The sequence below is a fragment of the Muscardinus avellanarius genome, assembly GCF_963383645.1.
Source record: "Muscardinus avellanarius genome assembly, chromosome: 1".
In the NCBI taxonomy this organism is placed as follows: domain Eukaryota; kingdom Metazoa; phylum Chordata; class Mammalia; order Rodentia; family Gliridae; genus Muscardinus; species Muscardinus avellanarius.
Genome location: NC_137786.1, coordinates 75,006,023 through 75,018,613, shown reverse-complemented (window position 1 = coordinate 75,018,613; position 12,591 = coordinate 75,006,023). Strand labels below are relative to the sequence as shown.

Below are 12,591 nucleotides of genomic sequence, written 5' to 3'. Positions count from 1 at the left end.
GAAGGCTTAATATATAAGTAAAACTTGTATTCAGTGTGTCTCTCTGAGCTTCAGCTGGCAGGAAAGTAGAGCACACATTTTGTCTTGATTTTCTCATTCCCTTTTTACCCAGTGGAATCTATTAATTCAAACTAGGCCCTAACACAGTCACAATAGTGATTCAGTAAGATGTGTTAAATATAAAACTCCGCTGAGCATTCCAGTGTATCACGCAAAATTCTTAGTGTACATGCTCATGTTACATTTTTCTTCCTAGGGAAAAAAGGTAAATGTGTGGTTTCATATAATTATTTTTGCCACCAAAACACTGTAACCAATCACTTTAGGATTTTGACATATTTAGCTGACTCTAGAGAATTCAGCTAATTTGCTTGAAATTTTATTATAGAAGAGTAATTTATATTAAAAGTTAGTAAACATTTCTTAAGGAAATACTGTGTTCGCACGTGTTTTGGAATATTTCACTTGTTTTCTTTTTGTTTTTCTCCCAGTAACCTGGACATTTTTTACATATAATCCAATTAACAGTTTGAATCTTGTAGTTCATTGGTATCTATGTAGCCTGCATATTAAAAAAAAAAAGTGAATGAAGCCGGGTGCGGTGGCGCACGCTTGTAATCCCAGCATTCGGGAGGCTGAGGCCGGAGGATCGCAGTTGACGGACAGCCTCAGCTACTTAGTGAGGCCCTCTGCAACTCAGTGAGACCCGGTTTCAAAATAAAGAATAAAAAATAGGGCAGGGGTGTAGCTCAGAGGTCGAATGCCCCTGGGTTCCATCCCCAGACCCGCAAAAAAAAAAAAAAAAAAAAAAAGTGAATGAATTGGATAGGAAGAACAAAGGTGCTTTATGCTGTGTGCCTCGAGTATATTTTAGTTCCAAAAGTGTTTCTATAAATTTCTCCTGAAATACACTTGTGTTTTGCCTTCCCGATTCGTTGCCACTATGTTGGGCCATCGCAGTTGTCTCTGGACTGCTCCACACCACCAGGCCTTCCTAATTCCAGGGTATCTCGACGCCAGCAGATCCCTTTGACCACATAGAGGCCTGTGTTATTCCTCTGCCCTGAAACATCAGTGGGTTTGCATTCCCACCATATAAACCCGAGATATTTTAATCTGGAATTCCAAGTGTCCACATTTCAACTTCCATGCCCCCCTGGAACCCACTTTTTTTCTGGGTCCTTCTAAACAGGTTCCTCACGGTGTCCCTGCCTATACTCTGTGAATTCCTCCTTCAGTCCATTCCAGCACTCCGTCACACGTCCAGCATGTCTTCCTACCCCCTCTCTCTCTTTGAGAACCATAATTCTTTCCTCTTCCTTGAATCTTTACTGGATAATCTCTTCTCTCCCGGGAATGGAATTACATTTGCCCTGGACTACACTGTGGGCCCCTCACCCTCAGCAGCCTTGTATCAGTCTGTCCGTGCTCCGCGGGCTCCTTTTGGATTCCCACGAGGGGATTTCAGAGCGTTTCAGGACTGGGCCCTGTCCTTACCTCCTTGCTTGACAGCACACAGTATCTTTCGTCCTGGGGTAATAGACACTTTTGTTCTGTGTTGATGATGGTGACAATAACAATGTGGTTTAATGGCCTCCTTTAGACGGATTCTGACAACTCTCTGGTTGAATCCAGTGCTTGGTTTCTCTTGTTCTTCACCCAGAGGCAGCACAGGAAGCCAGCATCTGACTTTGTAAGTTGGCTCTCAGTCCAACTCAGGTGCGCCTCCCAAAGAGCTTCCATAGCTCTTCCTGTCATGGTATATTTTGGAATAATAGGAAGAGTGAGGGCTTTGGATATCTACTTTTTTGTCAGTAGGGAGCTAGACATCAGTGTCCTGAGAATGCCCTTCCAATCTTCCCATCTGTAGCTCTTCCTCACCTTGGTGAGTCAGCGCATCAGCAGAGGTATCATCACTTCATCTCAGCTCCTAAAAGGAAGTGTTGCTTTTTTGAATATCTGTGAGTGAGATATTCCTGCAAGAGTGCAGGGTGGTATGCTGAGCTTAGGAGGGCCAGCCAGCCAGCCAGCCAGCCAGTGTAAGAAAAACCCTAAGGAAAATTCACTCAGAGAAAGGAACAACTGGACAGACAGATATGAGAGCCTTCCCTCCTCCTGTGTGTCCTAGAAATTACAGTCTAGTTTGCATGCCCTTTTTGCATTTAAGGCTACACAGACACAAAACCTAAACCAATGGGCCAAAAGAGTGAGCCACACCAGCCAGGCCTCCCCCAAACTAGTCAATTAGTGCAGGGACCAATTCTGTGCTTTTCTTAGATTCTGACAGGACTGTCTGAAATTTTTCCTGAAATTTTTTAATAGGAAAAAAAACCATATGCTGATTTCTGAGCAAGTTGATATATATTGATATATATATATATATAAGCTCTCATCTCATAAAATGTTTCTAATCTGCTTTCAGAAGAATGTTAAATAATTAAATGACTGTGTTACGCTTCACATGGAGGTTAAATCAGGCACCCTATGGTTTTTCGATGTGTGTGTCTGTGTGCCTTACCAGTAATCTTTTATTTTTATTCTCGTGCAGTATACTCTTTAAAAATGTGCTAAGTTTAGGTTTCTTCCTGAATGCTGGCATTCTTTTGTGTTAACAGGGAATGGGTATGGCAATCCCCGAAACTCGCCAGGTCTGCTGGTCTCACCTGGTAACTTGAACAAGAATATGCAAGCAAAATCTCCTCCCCCTATGAATTTAGGAATGAATAATCGTAAACCAGATCTCCGAGTTCTTATTCCACCTGGCAGCAAGAATACGATGCCATCAGTGGTAATGCTAAACTATATTTTAAATAAATGTTCATGGTGTTTTGTGTCTGTGTTTTGCTGTTCGGGTGTTTATCTGACTCTATGAATTTCTTAAGTTCTGCCAGAAAATTAACACTAGGAAGTAATAGTATTACTGATGCTATTAAAGAAACCATAATTGTATTGAACTATTATTTCTGATAACTGATTTGCATTTTTCTTTTTATATGTTAAAAAAGCAAACATTCAGAAAACTCTATAGGACTGTTGTTCTGGGAAAAGGAAAATATTTCTTTCTAAGCCTCCCAGTTTGTAGTTTGAAAAAAATTCAAATTCTACCATTGGTCAAATCCTATGATCCAGAGGCAGAATAATAAATAATGAGGTATTTCATAGCATAGTATTTTTACAATTTTGAGTTATTTATGGCCTCGGGGTGCTGACAATGAAAAATGCTTTCCATAATTCCTAAATGAACTTTCTCGTGCTAATTGGCAGTTCCTTTCCTAGCTGCATTGCGGTATGAGTATATATTGTGTCACCTGCCTATTTGCACTGCCTCAATCCACCTTTGCATATATGTACTTTGTGAAAATCAGCTACCTCTCAAAAGCAAACCGCGTTAAGATCTTAGGCATTTGGAGAACAAAGGTTATGTTTTATCACAAAAAAGTTATGAAACTTGTAAGGAAAATAAATAGATATGAAATATGAATTTAATGTCCAGACCCTATCATTTTCTTTCTCATGGGTCTGCCCGGCTAACATAAAGAGACTATTGTGGGACCAAACTCAACAACAAAGAGTGTCCTAAAAATTAGCTGTGCTGAAGAATGAGAATCTTTAAAACCAAGAATTAGTAAACGAATTTAGATCAATCTGCAAACACATTTTTCTTCTTCTTTTTTTTTTTTTTTTTTTTTTTCTCTTTCCTGCTCTGTGGCAAGCTTCAGGGTAAAACAGTCCTGAAAGCTGATTAGTTTATTATGGCACAGCGCAGATTAATTTTGAATATCAACCAAAAAAATCACATAATATACAACATTCCCTTTGGAAAAGACTGGGTCTAATAAATAAAACCTCCCACCGGGCCATAATGTGGGCAGTGTGGGCCATGCATGGCAGCCGGCCTCTATCAGCAGATTCACTTCAGGCCCCTTAAAGCTGATGCCTTCCTCTCTGGCAGCCAGGCGTGGCTCCCTCGTCCTCTGGCAAGTGGGGTTTCAAAGTACAGTCTTTTTGTTCAAAATATGGCGGTGAAATAATGAACATTGAGACACTGACCTGTGCTGAAAGCTAGATAGATTGTCTTCACCTTTGAGACAAACACCTCATTAAGGGAAACAAAGAATGCCTTTGTAAGGAGTTATCTTTAGAGTCTGGGTTTTTAAATTGTTTAAACTGTTGTGTCTATCAGACGTTGCATTTCCTTTTTCTGAAAAGATTTTACCCAATTATAAATATTTACGGACACTAATTAATACAACTCCTTCCCATGCTCTCAGTCTGAGGATGTCGACCTGCTTTTGGTAAGTGGTGAGAACGCCCCCGACTTGGCATGCTCAAGGAAATGCACGGAGCCGCGTCCAAGTGATGCTGGTGGTTCTGATAAAATTGAAAGGCTCTGAAGCTTAACTTCATGTGTCCACATCAGTTGCCATTTAAATGCCATTAATTTCTAGTCTCACTCACAGACGAAAAGGAGTTCTAGTTTGGGGATATTTTCTTTTTTTTTTTTTTCTTTTTCTTCTTTTTTTCCCCCCCCATTCCAACCTTTGTACCTGGAGGCCATGACTCTGTATTGTAAAACTTAATTTACAAGTCAAACATACAAAAATAAATCTTTTGTTATTTAAATCTAAAATATTTATTTTCCTAAGAATCAAAGTGCCATGATTTTAAGTTTATACGTATCTTTAATCTCCTTGCTGTAAGGAGTTAAATATAGGCATTAGCTGCCTTCCTATCTAGTTAGAGGGAAGTTTAGAAGAATCTGAAGAAAGTGGTCAGAGCACCACCTGCTGGTCAGAATATAGCAAGAACACCCTACCTGTCTGCTCCTTGTTGTACATAGAGCTGAACATAAAACCTACCATGGTTGATTTTAATTTTTTAAAAATTTGCATTTGAATAAAAACTGAAACAATGGAAGTACAGTATACATATTTCATCAGTTCTCAACATAGTCTGTTTTTACCCATAATAAAGCTATGGTACTTGTTACTAGTTCAGTTGCCTAGGAGATACTGATGTAATGGGTTACTATGGCAACAGCTGGTCTCTTGAAGGATTGTAAATGATAGGGTTGGCAGAGTTCATAGAGACACATGTTAAATGATTAATTTCATGAGCTTTGTACCAAGTTATCTCTTTATGTGCAAAACTCATACTGAAATCTAGTATTTTTAACTTTTTTAAAAATTCCATCAATAATGTCTTTTTATTTACCTTAAAAGAATCAAAGGATAAATAACTCCCAGTCTGCTCAGTCATTGGCTACCCCAGTGGTTTCCGTAGCAACTCCTACTTTACCAGGACAAGGAATGGGAGGATATCCATCAGCCATTTCAACAACATATGGTACCGGTGAGTAGCTTTGCCATGTGCAAATATTACATTAGGTATTTTTTTTATCAAAAACCAAGATGAAAAAGTTATCATCTTTACCCCACTAGGAAGCTCTATCCAGTTTCTGTGGTAACCAGGGCACTGTCCCACTACCAGTGTCCCACTAAGATGAAGTGGATGTCCACGTTTTTTTGTTTTTTTTTTTCTGAATTGACTGAAATTTTTATTTGCCCAACCTGAATTCAAAACAGAAGAACCATCTCAAGGAAATTAGGATGTTGTTTCTTTTATGTAACAGAAAGCTCACTTTCCCAGGAATGTTCAAAACCAATCCTAGGTCATTAAATATGTCTATATGGATATACCAGGTTGTAATGTAATAAACTAGAATTTCAGGATATCTACTGCTTTGGAGCTTTCATGGAATGCTTAATTTTGGTGAATCGTGCATTCCTTTTTCAAAACGTTTTATTGATGCATTACAGTCCTACATCTTAGTGGAGTCAATATGCTATAGGCATACATGCACACATCACCCGTGCATTCCTTTTAAGTGAAAATTATCCCTATTGTTTTGTCTCCCTCCTTCCCAATCAAAAAAATTGATGAAAGTCAAAAATATTGTAAAGATTGAAAATTTCATTTTATTTACCATTTGATAATTTCCAAATGAAACATTTCCCCTTCCTGTTTTATTTCATAATGCAGAGTACTCTCTGAGTAGTGCAGATCTGTCATCTCTGTCTGGATTTAACACTGCCAGCGCCCTTCACCTTGGCTCAGTCACTGGCTGGCAGCAGCAGCACCTACATAACATGCCACCCTCTGCCCTCAGCCAACTGGGGTAAGCAGTCATACTTCTCTCATAATAGAATGTTAGAATGTCTGTTTACATGATAAATGCGGTCTTCAATATGTGCTTTGTGTCCTATTGGAGGGTGTAAAATTCTACTTTATAGTAATACTAATGTATTTGTCAGGCCATTGCCTTTTAAGGAGCTTAAATATTCTTTCTATCCCTTATTCTTTAAGAAGATGGGGAGGTCTGTAATAATGAGGTAAATTCTTATTGTTTTAGGCTATATTTGTATCTACTTCTATCAATGATAGAATTTTTGCTTAAGTTTTCATACAGTTCATGTGAGAACACTGTGAAGGCATTTATTATAATTTCTCTAACTTTTTCAGATATTTGAGATTCTCTCTGGCCTAGTATAAGCCACATAACTTATGTTAATATGGACCTAATAATCGTAGGATCAGTTCTTCAACTGATAATGGGCTTCATATATCTATAATGTACTAACAGTACAATTGTGTATTTACAGATATTGTTCTAAAATATATGTTTATAAATACTAACTACAACATACAATACCAGTTACTAAATTGGGGTATAAAAATAGTTTCTGGTGTTTTTTGGTCAAAGGGTGTATCTTTCTGCCCCCTTGTGGTAGTTTTGAAATATGCCTTTATCATAAAAATGACTCCTGTCATTTATCTATAGAAGTGTTCAAACCTTAAAAAGCCCTAAATTCACAATTCACACTACTTCTTATAAAACATGTTTTTTATTTTTAAAAAAAGCTAAAATTTAAACATAGGGCATAACTTTAATAATTCCAAAATGGTAATTAATCTTCAAAAGGAAATAATAGATATAAAATATTTAACAATAAGTTTTTATAATTCAGGAACATTCTGCATTGCCTAGCCCACTTTTTCTTGTATACCTATCCATTTGGTTATAGTTAACTACCTAGTATTGGTTAGCTAGTTCCATAACCATATTGCTAAGGAGGCAAAAGTAAACCAGGGGTTAGAATAAGAGCCACTAATGGATGGCAGGACTTCATCTATCTTACCCTTCCCCTCTGCCCACCCCCCCCCTTTGGCATTTGTGTGCCGTTGATGTGACGTAAACCAGTAATCTGATAATGGCATCTTCACGTATTCGCTTTTTGTTTATATCTTTCATGTGAATAACAAAACAAATTCCATTGCAATGCTACTCTACTTTCTTAATTGTTAACACTGACACTGTATTAAGAATTGATCAGCAACAGAGGGTCTTTTTTGTGAGACATTTAAATTGTCTCTAGAACGCTAACTATCCAAGTAGGCATCAATTACCATGACTTTTTCAGATAATTATCACCAAGCACTTAATATCATCCAGGTAGTTTAAAAATACATACCTGTGTCAGGCACAGCAACGGGGGGTGCACATTTGTAATCCAGCTACTTGGGAGTCTGAGAAAGAAGATATCTCAAGTTCAAGGATAGCCTAGACAAGTTAGATGGCATGTCTCAAATTTTTTTTAACAGGGGTGTGGGGAGGCAGCAAAGTGTTAGAGTACTCCTGAGTTCAGTCCCAGCACCGCACATAATATATGTGTACATCCACGTGGCATAGTCCAGCCTCTGCCTCGCAGTCAGTGCACTTTGCAGCCTTCTTGTCATTAACAAGTGTGTTTATTTCTTATTTTCACAAAATGCATCCATTAGAGCACTAGATTTTCCCAAAAAGTGTTGGTGTCAAAAGCCATGATACCTTATCCAAATATGGCTTTCTTTTGTTTTTCAGTAATGCTTGATAATTTGCATTTTAATTTTGAATACATATTTATTTACATAGTTTAACTCTACCACAGTTTTAAAGCTCTATTCTGTTACATGAGGAGAAACTAATTCTCTGTGGACCCTAATAGAAGCCCCTGTCAGTGAGAAAGGAGGGACAGCCTGGACTGGAGAGGGACAGCATACAACAGCCAAGGACCAAGCGTTTTGTTTAGTTCCCCTGAGTCCACACTGGACTTCATTGTGCATAATTTGACTCTGAATTTGGTCTATGGATTTAATTGCAATTGATCACTCCCCCCTTGGCCTCACACCAATCGGGTGATCCTTACAGTTTCTCTAATGCTGGCCCTCCCCCACACACATACACACACACACACACACACACACACACACACACAGTCACAGCCACTTCCACATGCAAACCCACATGGTAGATTTTTGAAAGGAGGTTCCTTCGGATGAACTGCTCCATGTTCCCAAAATCAAACGTTTAACTGTTTTTTAAAACATCCCAAGTTGTAGTCATTATGCAAAATGAATTACATGAGTTGACTTAATTGCTTATGGTTTAAATCAATGAAGAGACTGAATACTTTTCCAAGTCAAAATAGTCCCAGAGACTTGTGTTTGTGGCCCATTCTTTCGGGTAGATGGAGTGTTAAAACAAAGAATGGAATAAATTTTAGCTCCACCACAATAAATATTGCTAGCAGCCCAAAATGGTTACTGCAGTGATTTCTCAGTATTTCAAGAGTATAACAGAGCTCTTTCTATTTTGTCCATAAAAAGGGTCTCTTTTGTTATTGGAATCTTTCAAGTCCTCAAAGCCATAGTTGTAAAGATATTTAGTATATGATTTTCTATAAGAAAGTTAGATAAACAGCATAAATTTATATTATGTAATACAAAACATATCTACAAGGGGAACTTGCCATATTTGAAAAAATAACCCTCAAGGTTTAGGTCTTTTTTCCAACCACCACCTAAAAAAGGGTAGCTTGTTTTCCAGAAGCATTTTCATACATTGTCTTTGTTGATGTGGGTACTGGGTACATACTGGGGGAGATAACTTTGAATAGAAATGACTGTTAAAAGTTAGGTTAAATATAGTTTGATAGTCTAATTTCCAAGGAGAGGCAGTAAGAAATTAGAGTAAAACTATCCAGTTATGTTTGATTTCTGAGCAGTTTAGAGGGAAAGTAGAGTTTCCCAATCGATAGGCATCCGTAGTAGATGAAAATTTGCATAGAGGACCTGATGGGGGAAGTTGCATATGTGGCATCTCCCTCCCACCAACCTATCACCCGCCCACACACATGAAGCCTTTCGCAGTTATCCCTGTCTATATTTTGTTACCAAGAACAAGTAGACTTACATGCTTACATCTGAATGTGGCATGTATACAGTTAAGTGATTTTAATACTGATTTTTAAGTGACTTCAAAAAATAACAGAGATTAGCCATTCTGCGTTGTGTCTTATATTACAGTGTAGTGAAGCTAAGTCTAAAATACCACTTCCATTTCATTTTTGCAGATTAAGTCCCCCAAATTACTCAGAATCCTTGTGGATGCTGTTGGTGTTCCATGGAGATGTCACTAAAAGATAGACACAAGCTTCTCTACCTGTAGGAAAGGGTCACTGATAATTGTTTCATTCTTTATGGAGAAGAAGCAGCATAACCTGCACAAACAGTTGACACTGGGAAATGAAGCAAAATGATTTTACTGCATTGTCTATATTAGCTACTTATACTAGTCCAACTCACAAAAATTTTAAAATATTTGCCACGTTACCCTGCCTGGGATGACACAATTGGAAATGTCAGTGGCAGATACAAGTCTCTGTTGATTATACCACATTATTTTCAAGATCCTAATTAACATTCATCATTAAACAGTTGTGTGATCCATAGGTGAAGTATTTAATTAAATTAAAATTTGTTAGTGAAATAATCTTTCTTACCCAAAGTCAGGAAATTTTTTTTTATTCCAGAACTTAAAAGATGATTTCCTGTAACATAAAAATGAATCATTAACTAACTTTGAACCAAGATAAAATATTGCACCATTACACATCCTTCTGAAGGAACGGGTTTTCTTTCTCTCTCACATCTAATATCTTCTTGATTCGAAGGCTGTTTAATTAAAGCTTCAAAAATTAGTAAACAAATATAGACAGCAAAATAAGCTAGAAATAAAAAGCTCCGAGTATAAACAGAAGATTTTGAAAATCAGGTACATCCTTTCAGTATAGAATTTTGATATAAATTGCTAAGGCTGCTTTGATTCAATAAGATCCTAAAGCCAGAGAAAGAAAGGCTTATTAAAGAAGCAAATAATTCTCCTTCATATTGTTCTCTACATTAGCTCATCTATTAATAAGAAAAGGAAAGTAATTCTTTGCCAGTAGGTGGTGCTTTTGTATAAAACATCACTCAAAAATAAACTCATTTCTGACTAATTTTACATCTCTATGCATACTGAGCCTGTATTGTGTCTCCCAGAAATTCAGTCTCAACTTACTCTAGTGTTTCCTCTGAAATATATACCCCTTCTCTCACTGCTCATAATAGCATTGTTAATGCCATCCAGTTCTCTCCATTGGAAAGCAGATAATCACATACATTAGTAGGTAGACTTGCTCTTCTTTGTTTGGAAGGGGTGTGTCAGTATGCTTAATTCTGGACCGTGGCTCTTCCTCGGTTAAAGAGATCACTGTACCCTCTTGACAGCACGGTCAAGTAATGCTGACTCTAGCCATCGATGTCAGCTCAATCAGAACATAAGAACAATAGATGCATCTTGAAATTGATGCCAGCGATGTGACCAGAGTTTACCTTGATCAAAGTCACTGTGATTGTTCATCCACACTTAGGGGCTTACTGCTTTTCTCTCCAGAAACTTAATTATCGAAATTCTCCTGCATTTTGGAAGAAGGGCAGATTATGCTCTCTGGAAATGAGTGAGGATTAGTATTATAAACATGATAAAATCACATTACCCCCCTCTTTGAAATACCTTTCCTTAAGCAACACAAGATTCATCAATTAATATTAATTGTAAATGCAAAGAGCAATAACCTAATTACCAAATCAGAGAATGACTAATGGTAGTAAAGTTGAAGGAAATGTAGGAAATAGTATATTCATCCCACGTAACTGTGGAAAGATGGATAGAGTCCAATTATCAGTTTTAGTAGGGTAAAAAGCTAATTTTTAAACCAAAGTTTGAATTTTTTGCATATAATCTCCAATCTCCTTCCTCTTCTTTCCCCATTGCCAAACTTTTCACTGGTTATGAGTATTGTGTGGCATTTGATGTATTGGGTTCCATTCTTTTGAAATTTGAACTTAACTTTGCTTTTGCGGGAAACTGTGTGACTCCATTTATGTGTTCTCATTAATTGGAGAGAAATATTTAAATTGATAATAGGCTTTCAAAGTAATTTCAATCGTGGGCATTCAGAAATCTAATTCAAAGCTAAACACAGTATCTAAAGGCTGAGAAAATTAAAATTGAGAATTAGTGTAGGGAGAAATTCCACAGACACAGAGAATACTTTTCTTTAAATGTCTTGACCCCTTCTAAAACAGTAGCCTGTCCACAATTAGGGAGTCCACCAGAGTCTTAGACCAACTTAGACCATGAAACCTGGGCCAGCTGAACCCACGGTTACTACCAGGCAGGTCAGCAAAGGGTCGTGCATGGCTCTCAGGCAGTGGGGCCCCTGATGCTTCACAGGGCCCCTCACCCTAGGCATGCTCTGGTGTCTGTGCGAGTCTTAAAGCTGATGTGTTATGTAATTGTGAGTTCCTGGGGCCTCCAGGCCTCCTCCATCTGTAACTGGGTTTCCTTTCCTCCTACAGAGCTTGCACTAGCACTCATTTATCTCAGAGTTCAAATCTCTCCCTGCCTTCTACTCAAAGCCTCAACATCAAGTCAGAACCTGTTTCTCCTCCTAGAGACCGTACCACCACCCCTTCGAGATACCCACAACACACGCGCCACGAGGCGGGGAGATCTCCTGTTGACAGCTTGAGCAGCTGTAGCAGTTCCTACGACGGGAGCGACCGAGAGGATCACCGGAATGAATTCCACTCCCCCATTGGACTCACCAGACCTTCGCCGGACGAAAGGGAAAGTCCCTCAGTCAAGCGCATGCGACTCTCTGAAGGATGGGCAACATGATCACATTATTACTTAATAGTTTTTTTTTTCTTGCAGTGTGTGTGTGTGCTATACCTTAATGGGGAAGGGGGGTCGATATGCATTATATGTGCCGTGTGTGGAAAAAAAAAAAAGTCAGGTACTCTGTTTTGTAAAAGTACTTTTCAATTGCCTCAGTGATACAGTATAAAGATAAACAGACATGCTGAGATCAGCTTAGCACTTGAGCTGTACAACAGAACACTTGTACAAAATAGATTTTAAGGCTAACTTCTTTTCACTGTTGTGCTCCTTTGCAAAATGTATGTTACAATAGATAGTGTCATGTTGCAGGTTCAACGTTATTTACATGTAAATAGACAAAAGGAAACATTTGCCAAAAGCGGCAGATCTTTACTGAAAAAGAGAGCAGCTGTTATGCAACATATAGAAAAATGTATAGAAGTCTGGATGGACCCGGCAGTGGGTGGCCACTGGCAAATGTTAGGAACATGCCCGGTCGCCTG

General features: G+C 38.2%; 1 protein-coding gene across 1 annotated transcript in view; it reads left to right on the top strand.

The window, feature by feature from the left end:
* The window catches only part of MEF2C (myocyte enhancer factor 2C), a gene marked incomplete at its 3' end in the record, with an annotated part of 152,659 nt that extends 140,553 nt beyond the window's left edge, over nucleotides 1–12,106 (top strand). The window contains exons 8-11 of the mRNA XM_080698040.1: nucleotides 2,616–2,788; nucleotides 5,223–5,352; nucleotides 6,043–6,178; nucleotides 11,785–12,106. Coding sequence (XP_080554166.1) covers nucleotides 2,616–2,788; nucleotides 5,223–5,352; nucleotides 6,043–6,178; nucleotides 11,785–12,106 — 761 coding nt within the window. The remainder of the gene's footprint in view (nucleotides 1–2,615; nucleotides 2,789–5,222; nucleotides 5,353–6,042; nucleotides 6,179–11,784) is intronic.
* Between the last annotated feature and the right edge of the window lie 485 nt (nucleotides 12,107–12,591).